The sequence below is a fragment of the Gymnogyps californianus genome, chromosome 5 (assembly GCF_018139145.2).
Source record: "Gymnogyps californianus isolate 813 chromosome 5, ASM1813914v2, whole genome shotgun sequence".
Classification (NCBI taxonomy): Eukaryota; Metazoa; Chordata; class Aves; order Accipitriformes; family Cathartidae; genus Gymnogyps; species Gymnogyps californianus.
The window spans coordinates 26838401-26851606 of NC_059475.1; the positions used below are offsets into that span (position 1 = coordinate 26838401).

Genomic DNA, 13206 nt, shown 5'->3' on the forward strand with positions numbered 1-13206 from the left:
GCCAAGACAGAGATTTTGATAGTTCTTACTGACACTATGCAGTTGTCCCAGCGATCATGTGCCTGTGAAATGTCTCCAGGACCTGGACTTGCTTGTGCCGAATGAGGATGTGGGGACGTATCTTGGCAATAGCCTCTATTGCTTCCTGAGGGCTCCAGTGATGCAGCTGAAAAGGCACAAACCCTGCAAGTGAAAATCCATTCCCTCCCTGCACCAGTTAATGGAGCCTTCCTGGAGGCTACAGGCAACATTAGAGTTGTTAGAAAACTTGCTGCTTTGCCCCTTCTGTTTACTTCATGTTCCTCTCAGAGGGGCCTGAATGTCAATGCAAGTTCATGAAATGAGTCCCTCAGTTAAAGAGGGCTGGTTGCTGCCTGGGACCTCCATTTTCTGTCTCACTCATGCTTCCATCATGTTGTGAATAGTTTCCTGTCCTAGTCCCACCAGACCAGAGTTAAAGTGCAGCTTGCTTTTTTAATTTTTTTAAAACTTTACTAGTACTCCCATCGCACTTCAGCACTTAGTGAGAAAATTTTCCCTTCAGCACTAAGGGAAAATTTTCCAGGTAGCACTTAATAACAACAGAAGAATCCACAGGTGGGATTTTGTTCTTAGTGCTGGCTTACCCAGTTGGGTCTGTAGAGGAACTCAGAAAACCAAAGTCACTTCTCTTGATCTTGAATTCTATTTATTGAAAAGCTTAGAAGGGCTCGCCATTTCAGTTAACCAAGGAGAAAATCTGAACAAAAAAAATGGATGTTTATCTGCTCAGTGAACCTACCCTCACAAGTGACTTGTTATTCCCATCTCAATCTGTTCCTCTAGAGAAAGAGTTAAGAATGGCAGAATCATTCAAAACCTGTTGAGAACTTAGCATATTAACAGCCCAGAACACTGAGTAGCTTCCTGAAGCCTGACTGATCTGCCAGAACCAGCAACAGATACTATCAGACCACGTGTTTCAAAGCTTTGTTGCAACAACAGTTTCTCTTTCCCATAAGATCAGAGCATCTTTGCCAGTGCCTGTGCTAATAACTGAGCTGGCAGAGGCAGACCGTACAGATGAATGAAAAGACTACTTACAATGGCAGCTATATTGCAGCTTCACCACTATCTCATCGCCAGGAAGCATTATCTTGACAGTATCATAAGCGCAGATGAACAAGGTATGCAAAGATAAACTAGATTATCAACGAAAGCTTAGACTGCAGTTCAGCAAACACTAAGTTTCACTTGTTCATTTACCCTGCATTTGCCACATTCTACAAAACAGCAATGTAAGTTTGGGGCCTAGCTATCTACCTCTCTTAAAATGGGTCTCCAGTCCAAACTCTGTAAAATCATGGAATATTAATGCACCTGTACATGCTGAGGCTTCTTGAGCAAAAGCAAACTGTAAAGGTTGGCTGTATTCACCCAGACTGTATGAAAATAAACCCCATTTAGCATAGAATCCTTCTTACTTGAATTAAATACGCTGCCACCATGGTGGCACTGCGGGAGCGTCCTGCCTTGCAGTGCACATAGACACTGTTACTGCAGGCTCGGTGTTTCAGTATGAATTCAACACCCTTGTGGAGGTTTTCCAAGGTGGGGACTCCAGTTAGATCCACAGTGCTGAGACGCAGTTGCTCCACTCCCATTGCCTCCCATTCCTGAAACGGACATAGCAGATTCGATCAGTTAACTTTTTGGGGTTTTTTCCCAGAAAGAAAACCCAGAACGTGTTGAGACAGTTGGGAAATTCAGTGGGGTTGTAAGCAGACTTTGAATGTCAATCCTTTAAATCAGATGTATGAAAACTTTAGTGCTGCCTATCAGAAAGGAGAAGTTAAAGGGAACTGAAAATATGTGGTTCAGCTAAAGAAAAGGAGGGGACCTGGGATCTCGTCCCGAAAGAAGAGGCATTCTTGTATTTGCATAGTGATGTCGGTGGATTTAATGCTCCCCTTCCCTCTCTGCCACTGTAGCTGTAACACTTGCATCCTCACGTTTTACTGCTTAAAAGTCAGCTTAGGTACGAAGAAGGCACGTCTTTGCTGTCAGAGGACTTGGCGGTCGCTGCCAGGATCACGGCAGGAGGCAGCTAAAGCCTCACCTGCGCCGGGCCAGGCGGAGCACCGGCAAGCTCCCCGGGCTCACCTGGGCGGAGCAGCAGAGGAAGCGGGTCTCGTACTCCTCGTTGAGGGTGACCACGGCGCGCACGTTCTCCTCCGCCACCAGCTGCGGGCACAGGCACCGTCAGGCACTGCCGGCCGGCCCGCCCGGCCCGGCCCGCCCCGCCGCGCCCGCCTTACCCTGCGGCTGCGTCCCCGCAGCGGCAGCGCCCCCAGTAGCACGGCGCCGTCGATGCGGTGGAACCAGGGCCGGCGGGACCCGGGCAGCCGCGCCCGCACCGCCGTGTACAGCAGCGTCGGGTAGAAGAGCAGCCGCGCCGCACCGGCGCCCAGCGCCTCCGCCACCCCCATCGCGGGCGGCGCCGCGCCGCACCGGGCTGGGCCGGGCCGGGCCGGGCCGCGCCGTGCCGTGCCGGCCGAGGGGCGGGGGAGCGCCGCGGACGAGCGCACTGAGCGTGAGGAGACGGGGGAGCCTGCGGCGGGCTCGGGGCGGGAGCGGGGGGCGCCGGGCGGGCCCACCGCCGCTGCCGCGGCTGGAGCGGGGCGGTGTCAGGCGGGCTGCGGAAGGGCTGGCCGGCCGGGGAGGGCAGGCGCGCGGCCCCGGCCCCTCCACCTCGGGCCCGCCGTGGTCTGTCCCGGAAGCACCGCCATCTTGCGGAGCCGGCCTGAGGCGGCGCAGGGAGCTGAGCGGGGCGCGGGTGGATCCCCGGGGGCAGGTGAGGGCGGCGGCCGCCAGGAGGAGCTCGGGCCGGGCCGGGCAGGACAGGGACGGAGCCGAGCCGAGCCGAGCCCAGCCCGCGGAGAGCGCGATCCGCCTCGCGCAGGTAACGGCTCTTCTCCTCCTCCTCCTTCTCCCCTACATTCCCCTGGGCTCCCGCCGTGAGGCCACTCGTGCCGGGCCGCGGCGGCAGCCTCTGTGGCGGGCGCCTCGCTCCCCCCCGCCCGCCTCTCCTCCCCGCGGCGCGGAGGGGCTGGGGCCCGTGGGGGAGCCTCCGTGCCGCCGCCCTGTGCGCGCCACCCCGGGGGCAGTGGCCGTCCCGCCGGGGCCCGGAACCGGAGGCCGCCGGTTGCCGTATCTGATCCGAGCGCTGACAGCGCCTCGGGCGCCGCCGGGCCGCGGGGCGGCGGCGGCGGGGGGCGCTGCAGGTGCGAGCGCAGCCCGAGGTGGTGTCGCCATTGGCGGGGGGGGGAGGCTGCGTCGGGCCCGGGGCGGCCCTTGGGGCGGAGGAGCCGCTCCCCCGGGCTACGGCTGCCGTCAGCCTGCCGGGCTGAGCGGCTGAAGCGCCGCGGAGCGGCCCGGGCGTTTATCCCAGGAACTTGGGGTGCGGTTACATGTCGTCGGGGGCACGGTAGGGGTCTGTCTTTTGGACTAGTGAAACGTATACCGGTATACAAGGGGGTAGAGGCAAGTCGGGTATACGAGAAGTGCAAGCAGGGGAATTGCAGTTCAGCACAGTGTGAGGATTTGCAGTTTCAAGTGTGAGAAGGCATGACGGACACTACTGGAATGAAGTAGGAACAGAAATATAAAAACCAGGAGAGACTGAACGTAAAATGAATGATAAATACATGAAGAAGCAATGAAGGTTGATAACAGCATGAGATTTTTATAGGGCTATTTATGAGTAGGAAGTTGAGAGGCACCATTATAATAAGGTGTGGAACCTTCACTCCTTTAAATTCCTGAGGAATCGTGACCCAGACGTTTTCACCTTTAAGGCTCAGGCATTCTCTTCTGCCAGAAGATGTCGGGGAGCAAATGTTGCAGCTTTCTTGTATGTACTGCTTGAGTGTGGTCATTGAGTGTGTTTCACCAGGAGCTCACTTGTTTTAGAAAAATATTTGGTGAGGATTTGTATCTTGAAGTATCCTTTGTTTCTGGTCTACAAGAGCTTGAACTTTCTGAGTGTCTCGAATTTTTTTTTTTTTTTTTATTTTTTGTGTGTGTCTGTCTGTCCTTCCAGTCTTACTCTTTGTACTAGTGATCACAATAATTGCTAAATTATCTCCTGGTGCCTTTTGCTGTCTTCTCTGTTGCTTTTTTGTAGATTAGTTCATCAGGTGGATTTTACTGCACTGACTTGGCACTGCATATCCATAATAAACCCATCACATTTTTTTTCTTCCCCTCAGCTATGTTCTTGGGAGCTCTGCATAATGTGAGATACTGTACTTCCTAGAGTTGTGTCTGGACCCAAGTCTTTAAGAGGCAGCTTTGTTGGAAATACTACTGCTGTGGTAGATGTTTAAAAATACTACTTACATTTTTATGCTGAGATAGGAAATGTTAAGGTGGGTGCAGCTTGCATCCTGCAACTTAATATGTTCAGTTGCATTCCTGCTGATGAAGAGTCCCCAGGGAAGGAGCACAATTCTTGTATCTGCTCAGGGACATGGGTGCAGATGTATATACCAGTAAAATCCCTAAATAGGGATTTTAAAATGCGATGATGTAAAGGATTTGTTTGTTTTTTAAAGGTGTTTACTGTTCCTTTCAGCTTGTGCTCACTTTCAAAATTATTGTTCATATTTGTTCTGGGAAAGTATACGCTGTTTTGTGGAGTGTGTTCACCCTTTCTGAATGATCACTCTTGGATGGCTGTGTTTTTCCTTTCCCTGTCAAAGTTTCTGATGTTACCTTAGAGAAAAATCAGTCCCAGATCCTACCTCCTTAGTAACGTGCTTGCCCTTATATATCTGCTTCTTTTTTGTATATGAAACAAAGTAATAGATACAGACTTAGGAAATTGTGTTTACATGCGAAAGAAAGGAGCACAGCATCTGTGGAAAAGTAGACGATTGAAAAGTGACTGTCATAAAATCATGAACACTAAAACATGAAGATTTATGTGTTAGGTGTAGTTTTGTTTTGAACGTATATGGCTACAATAATGAGAAGAACTTACCCGTCTTTCACAGTGGGAGATATGGTAAAGAATTCCACAGTAGTACTGTGTACTTATTACTGTATCCGCCTTTTTGCTAGTCCTTCAAAACTAGATGCACTTGTAAGATTATCATTACATGGTGGGGGGAAAGTGTCTTTAACTTTTATTTCTTCTGCTACGAGTAGGGATTCTGAAGACATGCTGCCTGGCACTACTCTTCCAAAGGGAGAAGCAAGAAAGGTGGCTATATCATAGATATGACATAAGAGAAATACTTATAATGTGTAACTCTTCTTTTGAAAGTACTGCAAACAATATTATGCTGAATTAGTTGAATTTCATAAAAGATAGATGTTTATGTGGTTCTTAAATATTTTAGACTCGCATTGAGTTAAGTAAAATACTACCTATAATCCAGTCTCTAGCTGAACTTAGTAAGAAACTTTGTTATGAGCAGGTTGTTCCTTAACTATTTCTTGCATCTTTTTCTGAAATGTGGTTATTGATTGTCTGTTACTATGTTTCTTAATTTCATCTGTTTGCCTTCTGGGTCTTCCACTGCAAATTTCTTCAGAGGGCCTGCTCTAATTTTTTCTTCAGTGCTTTTTTTAGGCTAGGTGGGAAGTGATACAAATTATCCTTGTTTTTGAGATTTCCTGATTATTAGTCTCTAACTTGGGTATCTAAGAAGAACCTACTGTTCTGGCTGTTGAAATAGAGACTGTTGTTCAGCAATATGTCCATGAGGCAGTCCAGTTTTCCAAGTCATAATGTGAGTTTTGTTACTGAAACAGCATCAACAGTCCAACAGACTCAGATTTATATTTCTGCATTCTTATTTATCAGTCTTGACATGAATGTTTTAAATGTTTTATTTCAATCTAGGCGTGTTCAGTATTGCTTCTTGTCCTTTAGTTTACCATTCCCCAAGACTATGTGCAAAGTTATTGACTGCCTTGGTAACTGCCTTCAGGCAAGAAAGTATCATTTTTATCCATTGATCAGTTATTGGCAGCAGAAAAAAACAGTATAAATTAAAGCCGAGTAAAGTACTCAGGGTTTATTAGAATGGGAGTTGTAAATTGAGAAAAGTTACCCAGGCCCTCTAATGGGTATTTCTCTTGAAGTATCACAACATGTTATCTTGAGTTGTGATCCTGTTACAAGATTTCTTAAGGCAAGAGAGATTATCTTGATTGGAAAAAAGTAACCAGTAGTTTTATTGCCCTTCCTCCTGTCATTAGAGATGCTTGTGTTATATGAAAAAATGCCAGATACTACCTTTTCTGCTGTTGCTGTGTACACCTATTTTAGATTGTCCTGCCAAGACACTTTGTGTTTGGGGCATAACAGTGAAAAGAGAGTGCTTTTGCATTCACATTTTCAAGTGGAGATTTCCCAAACGTCAACTGAACATCATCTTGCTTGCACCTGATGCGAGATTCAGCCATGTAAAGCTAAAATATATGTTAGGTCAAAGCAGGAAATTTGGGTAGAGCAAGGGAGAAAATGTAAATTGCTTTAAAGCTGCAGTGCAAATTAGTCTGCAAATGCTTTGCTGTAGGGATGAATAGCTCGCAAGTCTGAACTGTGATAAACAGAGCAGGCTTATTTGTTTGACAGCAGTATAGTACGGCACAGTCATCATCACAGGTAAAGGAAGTCTTCTTTCTGACATCTTGAGTAGCATAAAACTTCCAGCCATCTTAGCTCTGTACATTTTAAAAGAAAAGGCATTGTTACTGAGTTCAGGATGAACAGTGAGCAACTAGATAGGTGAACAGAAGTCTTCAGTAGTTTTCAACTCTCAGCGAAGAATTTCAGTTTGGGCGATACAGTTTGTGGCACAGGTATAGGTGTGTGAAAGTTTTATGCCAGAATTGGAATCATCGTCCATAAGCTGTCTTCTCTGTCCCATGTATGCATATTACCCTTCTATCTTCAGTATTCTCAGTATGTCATGGTCTGTTTTTTTTGTTTTTAGAAAAGATATGCTCGTTTACTGGCTGCTCTGTTAGAGGCAGAGTACTAGTGGCAAACTGACAAACTGCAAGTTTTGGTAATGAGCCTGTACTGATTTAGAGTAGATTTATGACTGATTTAATGGCTTGGCTTGCGGTGGCAAAGTTCCAGGTAGACTAAGATTATATAAACTGGGCTTAAAATCATATCTCTCTGGGATTTTCACACTGGTTTAACTAAATTACTTGTAAATATAACTTGGAATAGCTGGCTTAGATATTGCTGAAATTCATGCAAATGAGCAGGCACTTTGGGTTCTTTGTCCTTTTCAGCAGCATACCTCAAGGAGATCTTGAATGAGCATGTGGATAAGAGGATGAGTGTTTGTTGAGTATCCATTGTCATGCTGGTATGATATCTGGCAGGCTTTCCTTTGCAGACAATTTTTTTTTTTTTTTATGGTAGCATGCTATGTGTTCTCTCAGAACTGAATTCTCTCCTGATTCTTATAAGAACTCAGGTGAAGTTCTGTGATGTCTTATATTGTTTTTACTTGAAATTAATTTCAGTTTTTCAGGGCCTTGGCTTTTTTTTCACCTCCATCAAAATTGTTCTTTCTGGTAGCTTTCAATTCTATCTGCAGACTGTTTTGTACTGCACCTTTCACAAAAATAATGTAGTTCTTATCCACTAGATTTCAGTACTTCACATGTCAAAGTAAAACTGTTGTTCTTCAAACATCTTACCGTTTAGAATTCAGGTTTTCACTAAATCCATGAATATTCTGTGCTATTTTTGCCTCAATCTATGCAGTTCAAAAGATATTGAACTACTTCACTAAAGGCAAATCATCCCTGACAAATTTGGTAGCCTTCTATGACAGGGTTACAGCATTGATGGATAAGAGAAGAGCAACAGATGCCATCTACCCGGACTTGTGCAAAGCCTTTGACACTGTCCTGCATGACATCCTTGTCTCTAAATTGGAGAGACATGGATTTGATGGATGGACCACTCGGTGGATAAGGAATTGGCAGGATGCTTGCACTCAAAGAGTTGCAGTCAACGGCTCCATGTCTGAGTGGAGAACAGTGACGAGTGGCATTCCTCAGGGGTTGGTATTGGGACCGGCGCTGTTTAACATCTTTGTCGGCAGCACGGACAGTGGGATTGAGTGCACCCTCAGCAAGTTTGCCAGTGACGCCAAACTGTGTGGTGCAGTCGACATGCTGGAGGGAAGGAATGCTATCCAGAGGGACCTTGCCAGGCTTGAGAGGTGGGCCCATGTGAACCGCATGAAGTTCAACAAGGCCAAGTGCAAGGTCCTGCACATGGGTCAGGGCAATGCCAAGCACAAATACAGGCTGGGCGATGAGTGGATTGAGAGCAGCCCTGCAGAGAAGGACTTGGGGGTCCTGATCTAGTGGAAGGTATCCTTGCCCATGGCAGGGGGATTGGAACTAGATGATCTTTAAGGTCCCTTCCAACCCAAACCATTCTGTGATTCTATGATATTCCAGCATATGCACACTATCCACAAATTCTTCAGAATCAGTTGGAAACAGACATTCATGTCTGTTTTTTTTCAAAGCAGAGGACTGTTATTTATGAAGTCTGTAATTTGAATGAAGTATTTAGCAGACAATGTCCAAGTCTACGTACAAAAATGGTAGCATCTTTCTTAATTTACTATATGTAGAGATTTGCAGGATGGACATCAGACATCTTAATATCTCTGCAAAATCTTACAAGATAAAAGCTTTGATAAATGATTCTTCAGAAGGCAATGAAATACTGGTCTTTCAGGAAGAGAGAATGTATTTTGAATGTCACATCTAGCTCTTCATTTCCTGTAGGCACAACACAGTGTAAAAGTAATTCTTCTCTTATTTATAGTCTTAGATTCCTAAGCAGAGCACCATCTCAAAATCTTTTTGCCGACTCACCTGTGCCTCCTTGTTATTTGCCTTCCAAAAATTCCTGTTGTCCATTTAAACTTCTGAATTAAAAAACATACATCTTGATGACGGGTCAACTTAGTGAAGAATTGTATTTCTTCTGGGTTTTTTGTCTTGCCTGTCATTGTGTTATGACTGTACCAAGTCTAGCACAATTTATGAGTGAAACAGTAAAGATTCCTTGCACAGTCATAAGTGACATTAGAAGTGTTACTACCATTGAAAATGATCAATATGCAAAATCTTTGGGGGAAAAAAAGGGTTGTATATTTACTTCTCTAAGTAGTTTTGACTGCTCAGAAATCTGTGATCATATGCTTGGTGACTTAAGAAAAGTTAAGTGAGAATATTCTGATATTTATGGAGTAAAGCCACCCATATTACATTTTGGATTGTGCATTCAGTGCCAGAATTTGATCACTATCAGAGACTGGCTGTAGGTGGTACTGTCTGTATTTCACAGTGTGGAAGGTGCTGTGACACTGATTCTCTGATGCAGAATTTGCTTTAGAATTTCTTTGGGTTTTAAAGTATTTTTCATTTAATTCAAGACTAAGTTTAATAGGCATTTCATGACTGCTGTCAGGGAAGCAGGGCTAGGACACATATTCCTGATCCTTTTTTGTGAGGAAAATAATTCAGGCATGTGCTTAGGCATACAGCTAATTCTGAGTATGCTGGTGTCTTCCTGAATTTGCAGGGAGCCTAAACCATTATCTCAGTCATGAGAAATTTGAAAAATATTGAGATTGTTGGTTTAAATACCAGCACTTTTATATCTACTTGCAAGTCACATTAACAGAACTACCTGACTAGTGCACTTCTCCGAGTTCTGAATTGGTTACTACATTCCTGATATAGCTGGAAGTTGCAACTTCCACTTATTTGTATGAGAGAACTTTTCTGGTAACTTCTGTAAGATAGGTTTGTATCACTAGATAAATGTGGGATACACTAAGTATAAGAAATAGGCAGCAGCATAGGGTAATAAATCTCTCTTATGAAAAATTATGCTTTTGTATATAAATGAAACTGCTTTTGAGTTTGCAGACTGTCATACCTGTGTACTAAAAAAATCAGGGATTATGCCACTGTGGTTTTTTTCTTTGAATACCTAGGGATTCGGGTTTTCAGTTACACTAATTTTGCTCTCTTTCTATGCCAGAACATAAAAAGGGGAGTGGGGCATGGGTGGGAAGGGAGAGGGGGGGATGCTGCATAGAAGTGGATTTCTTCTGTTTTTAAGAAGAATGCATAGAAAAAGGTTTAGTTTGTGTTTATAAACACTGGCAAAAAGGACTACTGGAAGAGCAGACATGATATGGCAGGTCACCATAGTAGTTTGTGTCAACCAACGGGGAAGGTCATGCTTACTAGTTTAGGAAAATACTTAAAAAGGGAGAAGGGTTTAAAAAGATTGCTATAATTCAATTCGGGGTCAGGGGAGAAGGTTAAACCAAGAGCTTAGTATGTGGATGTGTGCGTCCAAAAGCAACAAGGAAGACCTGGCCAGTTCAGTAGTTCTTGAAATGCTGGTGGATGTGGGGATTCCCTGGAAGGGAGATTTTTGTCGTGTGTCTGAGCTGCTGCCCAGATTCTGTTGGATGAAGAGTGTTGGACGTTTCTGCGTTATTAAGGTGGGCTCAAGCAAAATGGACTTGGAACTCATTTCAAATCAGTAACTCCTTTAAGTTTGTACACTTGAATTCTTTTCTTCCCCTGCATAGTGTGATGGTGAATGAGGGTGTGCATGTGTAAAGGAACTTGTCTTAGCAATGGTCTCTTTCAGAGACCATGTATGGGTAAAGCAGTTTGGCTGGTTCAGCTCCCTGCTCCTCCCTCTCAGAGAGCTGAGCAGAATCTCTTCTGCTGAAACGGTTGTTCCACTTTCTGCTTTCTATATTTGTACAGCAGCAGCACGCTAGCGAATTAGGCAGTGTGGCTGGCCTTGTGTGCATTCGGCATTTGCTGAGAAGAATTGAGAGCCAGGGCTTACAGTCTCTGTTGTTACGTCTGTCTGTCTGTCTGTCTGTCTCTGCGTCTCTGGGGAGGACTGGCGTTCCAAGTGAAAGGTGATCTGTTTGTGGATGTTTTCTTTTTTTGTAAAATGCAGTTCATCCAAGTTGGGAGTCCAGGGACTGGGAGTGGAGGAGGGAAGGCAGTTGTCTTGCAGGGAGAGTATGTAGTGGGTGGCAGTGGCATCAGAAATATACAGTTTTAACCTCCAAAAGAGCTGCTGTCTTCTGGGATGAGGATTTTAATGTCCCTGCCTGCTTTGGGGAGTGATTAGCCAGGGCCTGTATCTTTCCATAAAAGGTCTGTTGTCACTGTCTGCCATGAAGATTAATGAAAGCTAGATCCTGTCCTGGAAGAACTGAGTGCTGTCTTTCTTGTTATGGGCAAGGGGGATTAATGACAAGCTAGACCCTGGCCAGCATAGTTTGGAATAAGGAGTTGGTGCTGAGGGATGGGGTTGTAAGAAATACCTTGTTAGGAAGAGCTGGAAACTTGTAACTAGGACTTCCCTGGCTGTGCGTTTGCATAAACTTTGTATTAAGGCCCTGCATACATTGGGATGACTATTCACAATTGCTTTTCTTTAGTAGATCAGGTGAACAAATAGTGCAGGAGGTCTGTTAGCTGCTGACACTGTAGTAAACTGTTGATATGGTGTTCTTTGAGTAGCAGAAAGGTGCTCAAAATAGTGGCAGCAACTGGAACCACCATTAACATTGGCAATAAATTTTTTGAGAGGGAGAAAGAGGGAAATAGGTTATAGGGTATTTTTTCTGTCTTTTAGGGGATGCTGTCCACTTACAAATTCTGCTGCCTTTTCCATATCTATGCAAATAGGCATCAGACCTTTGGTTTCTAGATTTTGAGCGAGGAAAACATTGTTTCACTTGTGAAACAGAAGGCAGCATCTTGCTAAAATCATTCTTGAGGACCGTGTTCCATAAACTCAGTCTGAATTATTTTTCTTTCCTACCACTGCAGTGTCTTCAGTGTGTTTCCTCCTGAGAAGGCCATGTGTGTCTCGAATTTGGAAGAAGCAAATTTTGGAGGCAAATTGGGGGATCTCAGCTGCCCGGCAGTGTCTGAATCGCACTGTGTCTGCAGGCAGGGAACTGTGATTGATGTGTGACAGAGGGTCATCTCATTCTTGAACTGCTTGAACTCAAGCAACTTTGTTGTGTGGCTGTTTTCTAATCATTCTTTGTTTAACGGGGACACGCTGCAGTAGTTGTTCCATCTTCATCTGAAAACCTATGGAATTCATTGTGAATATGCAGCTTCTGGGACATTAAGCTTGTTGTCCTAAGTGCCCTGATATGTTTCCCAATTCTTGCATCCTCTTAAAGCCCTCTGCCTTTCTTTCTTCCCACGTTTCTGCTTCCTGACTCCCCAGTTGACAGCCTTTCATTTATACTAGCCAGAGCAAAGGGGCAAAAACATAATCTAAACTGTTTCTGAGTTTACAATACCAATTAAAAGGAAATCTTGGTACTGTTTGATGCCAGTGATCGGGGTTGTACAATTCCTCTACTTTAAAGTGTTTTCTGGTAGCGTACTTAGTTTTTGCTTGTAGCCTTGTAGCAGGAATACAATTAGGCAGTTTCAAAGGCCTCTTGGAAGTACACTATTGCATGTTTAAAAAATATTGTTTGTCCATTCTGTGAAAGATGTCATGATAAATGGGTAGAACACTGAAGAAATGTATGTTCACCAAGTGCATTGAGTAGATGAAAGATAAAGCCAGGCTGTAGAGTGGCACTAGGGGATTTAAATCTTCCGTTTTGTAGGAATCTTCCTAAAGGCAATATGTAAGAAAGTGACATTGTTCAGAGCTAAGCTAAGCTGTTGTAGTGGGTTGACCCTGGCTGGATGCCAGGTGCCCACCAAAGCTGCTCTATCACTCCCCCTCCTCAAACTGGACAGGGGAGAGAAAAATAAAACAAAAGGCTCGTGGGTCAAGATAAGGACAGGGAGATCACTCACCAATTACCGTCACGGGCAAAACAGACTTGACTTGGGGAAAAATTAGTTTAATTTATTACTAGTCAAATCAGAGCTAGACAGTGAGAAATAAAACCAAATCTTAAAAACACCTTCCCCCCACCCCTCCCTTCTTCCCGGGCTTAACTTTACTCCCAATTTTCTCTACCTCCTCTCCCCCCGAGTGGTGCAGGGGGACAGGGAATGGGGGTTTGGGTCAGTTCATCACACGTTGTTTCTGCCGCTCCTTCCTCCTCAGGGGAAGGACTCCTCACACTCTTCCCT

The 13206-nt window shown here is 44.9% G+C and overlaps 1 protein-coding gene across 1 annotated transcript; it reads right to left on the reverse strand.

Annotated features, from left to right (window-relative positions):
* Positions 1-19: 19 nt before the first annotated feature.
* PTPMT1 (protein tyrosine phosphatase mitochondrial 1) lies at positions 20-2468 on the reverse strand. Its single transcript, XM_050897897.1, has 4 exons — positions 2298-2468; positions 2143-2223; positions 1464-1655; positions 20-166 (listed from the first exon to the last, which is right to left on the reverse strand). The coding sequence occupies exons 1-4, from the start codon at positions 2466-2468 to the stop codon at positions 35-37; spliced, it is 576 nt and encodes a 191-aa protein (XP_050753854.1). The 3' UTR covers positions 20-34.
* Positions 2469-13206: the final 10738 nt, after the last annotated feature.

What these genes read in the sequence shown, in the direction of transcription:
- PTPMT1 (XM_050897897.1), bottom strand. Translation starts at nt 2,468, where the DNA reads ATGGGGGTGGCGGAGGCGCTGGGCGCCGGTGCGGCGCGGCTGCTCTTC. An exon ending in TGCGGGGACGCAGCCGCAGG is followed by an intron (nt 2,224 to 2,297) that starts GTAAGGCGGGCG and finishes CTGTGCCCGCAG; the next exon opens with CTGGTGGCGGAGGAGAACGT. An exon ending in TCCTCTGCTGCTCCGCCCAG is followed by an intron (nt 1,656 to 2,142) that starts GTGAGCCCGGGG and finishes TGTCCGTTTCAG; the next exon opens with GAATGGGAGGCAATGGGAGT.